The sequence below is a fragment of a genome, unplaced genomic scaffold, assembly GCF_019419815.1.
Source record: "Pyrus x bretschneideri cultivar Hongxiangsu unplaced genomic scaffold, Pyrus_bretschneideri_v1 Contig51, whole genome shotgun sequence".
In the NCBI taxonomy this organism is placed as follows: domain Eukaryota; kingdom Viridiplantae; phylum Streptophyta; class Magnoliopsida; order Rosales; family Rosaceae; genus Pyrus; species Pyrus x bretschneideri.
The window spans coordinates 2,512,280-2,516,002 of record NW_025999789.1 but is presented as its reverse complement, the minus strand read 5'-3'; the positions used below and the strand labels follow the sequence as shown (position 1 = coordinate 2,516,002).

The window sequence follows — 3,723 nt, the reverse complement described above, 5'->3', positions numbered from 1 at the left end:
CCTTAGCGTCACATTAATGATTTCCTTAGCATTACATTAATGACGTGATTAGTAATCCGTAGTCCTGGTTGAGAAGAAATTGGATTGAGGAAGAGTTGGATTGAGTTGTCGGACTCTAAATTCACATTGATGTTGCTTACTAAACTATCTGATATCAGAGTGGGAATATGTTCGCATTTTATGCAGCAAACAAACGTGTCTTTTTTTTTTTTTTTTTGTGAAAACTAATATTGATCCCATAAATTGTATATGCTTATTTTTGCCCCATTGAATACAGTTTCGACCATATTGTTTGACATTGGTCGATATCATTTCAGATAGTTGGATTGCATTTTGTTAAAATTTGGATGAAATCTTTGTTCTAGGTTCTTGTTCAGTTGATCCCGAAGAGATGGGAAACATGGTGAAGTAATTTCAGTATGCACATATCAACTCAATTGGCCCCAGTTATCTGGGAAAAAAAAAAAAAAAAAAAAAGGAACAGAACAAGATATAAATCATTCAAATTTCATTGTCGAATCCAAGAATATACGTTTCTGTAACACGAATGACGACTCCTATGTCATCAGTTCAGAGCCAATATATATGTACATGAAGACATAAAAAAAAAAATTCAATCTGCACTAAAGAATCATCATGACAACAAATCATGGACACTAATTTTACTAGCAATCCACATATTCATAGGTAGGACAGGTACGAAGCCACGCTTATGACTTCTTTCTTTAACTTCAGAAACCTTTCCAGGCACCAAGAACTTCGCCGAAGATTTCTGCTATCAAGTCCCTGTCTGCGCATAGCAAGAAAGCATTGAAATCATCTCGGATGTCATATATCTTCCCAAACTTCACAAGGTATCGCATGCAGCTGGTTTTCAATTGAGGCAACTGGTACAGAGATGCATTTTGGAGCCTTTCGAGCACATTCTTTGTATCAATGTCTTCCAAAAGACTTTCATGGCAGGCGTCTTTCAGGTCAGAGATGTCGTACTTGTCAGCAGCATGGAGAAGTGCCAGCCTGTGGGTCAGAAATTCTTCATGTCCGATGTTTCCATAAATGTAATTAAGAAAAGCCTGACAAGCGTCAATTGACATATCGGAGATGTTTATGGTAGACAGTTCTTTCTCTTTGAGGTCATGTGAAAACATGCTCCGGAAAACAGGTGATCTAGCAGCAAGAATTGCCCGATGAGCTCCAATGCTTCCATCAGACACGTTAATCATGATGTCCGTGTGGATGCCTTCTGTTAACATTCGACTCAGGGACGCAAGAGCAGTTGCATTTGATCGCTTTTGCGTTGATCCTCCAGCCCAAATGGAGCAAGGTTCTCCACCCTATACATGTAATGGCAAAATCATTGTCAAATTAGGAACGGTAAAACCAGCACCTACACTTTGCTTACCCTAACCTCATTTCCGTAAGAACAACGTGATTTTGTTGGCTCTATGCAAATTTCATCAATGTTGTATTACCAAAAAAATTGGAAGAGATCAGCAATAAAGATGCTTACCTCTCCGGACGCAGTCTTCAAATCACGAAATTCAACGTCGATGATGAATTTTCCAGTTAAGGGAACCTCAATAGCCCAAACAAAATCATCATTGCTTTTGAGCTTTTTGTTTGTAACTTCTAAAACATATGTAACAAAGATAGAGTCTATTAAAAACAGAAAAAGAACAATATCTTAAAAGCCGGCATTCGAGTTAATCCTCACAGAAATTCTCTCGATAGAGAACGGACATGCATCGATATCTACACACTGATAACATGTTGCTACGTTTTGTTGGTGACAATGATATCGACACATTATGGATAATATATCTATTCCATTACCTGGATGAGTTAAGGTCTTTCGATCACCAACAGAACACACCACTCGAATAATAAACGAAGCAATCGGCGGATTCTCTCTCGTTAAATTCGATATCTCCGGATACAATTTAACAAACAACACTCTGTTCTTCTCCACAGATAAGTGCCTTCATTTCAAACCAAAACCAAAAACCAAAAAAAGAAGTAGGAAAAAAAGGTTAAAAATTATTCAATCCCAGAAAATATTCAAACCAAAATTCCCAGCTAAAAATCAGATTATCATATAAATGATTGAAAGATTAAAGGGTAATTCTTGATTAAGCTTCTGAATCAATGATTTGAATTAAATCGAGGAAATTGGTAAAGAAAATGAAAACTTGAAGAAAAAAAGATGGAAATAATTTATGACTGACCAATTCCACTTGCCAATCTTGAAAGGATCGGACTTTCGGTATGTGCAGGAAGCCAAGTTGTCGATTCTCCATTGGGCGAGGCGTGAGGTGGTTTCGACTCTGTAAGCTGAATCGCTCATCCTATTAGCAGCAGAGAAAGCCAGAGCCGTCGTGATTTCATGGATGCAGTCGAAAATACCCTCCAACAGATACTCTCCCGGCTTTCCCAGGTTGACAATTCCCACAATGCTCGCTACTTCTCATTAGCATGTGCCACGAACCCAAAAACGACACCGTTCTGGTCTCTCTCTCCCTCTGTCTCTCCCACTGATTGACTCTGTTTTTTCCTCTGTTTCTACTGTATCAGTGTGAAAAATCTCAAAATTTTCAGGAGAAGATAAATTTTTTTTGGATATGGGTTTTAATCTTTGTTATTTAAATCTCATTGGGTTGCGATTTTTCAATGGTTTCTGGCACGCAAGCTTTGCTTTGGTTGCTTCTTACACCATTGATAGTGAAGCTTTGTTTTGGAAGAGAGAGAGAGAGAGAGAGAGAGAGCGAGGGAGGGAGGGAGGGAGGGAGGGAATGGGGCAGGGGCCTATAGAGAGGGAGAGGTGTCTCTTGTGTATGGGGGTGGTTTGTTGGATTACAAACTGGTTGAGGAGAGGATGTGATGGGTTATGTGTGTGGGTGTGGGGGTTTTTTTAACAAAGCATACAAGCTTGGATTTTTGGTTTGTTTGCGTGGGTGTTTGGTGCTTTGAAGCAAAGCATCTTATACTTTTGAGTAATGTCCTAGCTTATTTATTGTTAGGTCGATATTTGACAAAACTTGCAATTTGAAAACACTTTCGAGAGCACTAGGGTTTTTCATAAAAAATTCAACATGTTTATGATTAAAGCATTTACAGTGTGTGGGTAAATATTATAGAAATAACTCATTTTTCTAATCTTTCTTTGATTGTGCGCGAGTCATTTGTCACGACAATCTTTTTGACCCGATATCTAGACTATTAGAAAGAGAATATGTTTTTGTAAATTAAGACCTCAAGAAAAGGATAAGTGTATCTCTAGACTAGTAATGATTTGGTAGTTTCATTTTGTAAGCTTGTGGCTATGTATTTTTAGAATGTTTAGCTCATCACCTCAGGTATGCTAGCTTTGTGGTGACTTTGAAGTTAAAATTCATGAGTCACAAATCACAATTTACAAGTATATTATTATTGGTAGTCTCATTATATCCAAAAGGGAAAAAGATAAAGGAAAGGGAAAAGGACAAGCAAACTAATAGGCAAAACCAACGGCATTTGTTATCCAATAAAAACCAATGGAATTTATGCGTACACTTTAAATTATTTGATGGTACCACACGTCATCAGCCATTAAATCTTTCGGACCATATACTGATATCTACTTACTAATGTAATTAAACATGATTTACTTAATAAAATAGAGTACGATTTTCACTCTTTCAAATCTCTTCTTCTCTTCTCCCCTCAACTTCCATCTCACTTTTATCT

General features: G+C 37.4%; 1 protein-coding gene across 1 annotated transcript; it reads right to left on the bottom strand.

Moving 5' to 3' along the window:
* Positions 1-491: 491 nt before the first annotated feature.
* LOC103931497 (BTB/POZ domain-containing protein At1g55760) lies at positions 492-2,947 on the bottom strand. The gene is made up of 4 exons (XM_009341008.3): positions 2,226-2,947; positions 1,834-1,979; positions 1,511-1,629; positions 492-1,334 (listed from the first exon to the last, which is right to left on the bottom strand). The coding sequence occupies exons 1-4, from the start codon at positions 2,342-2,344 to the stop codon at positions 732-734; spliced, it is 987 nt and encodes a 328-aa protein (XP_009339283.1). The 5' UTR covers positions 2,345-2,947; the 3' UTR covers positions 492-731.
* Positions 2,948-3,723: the final 776 nt, after the last annotated feature.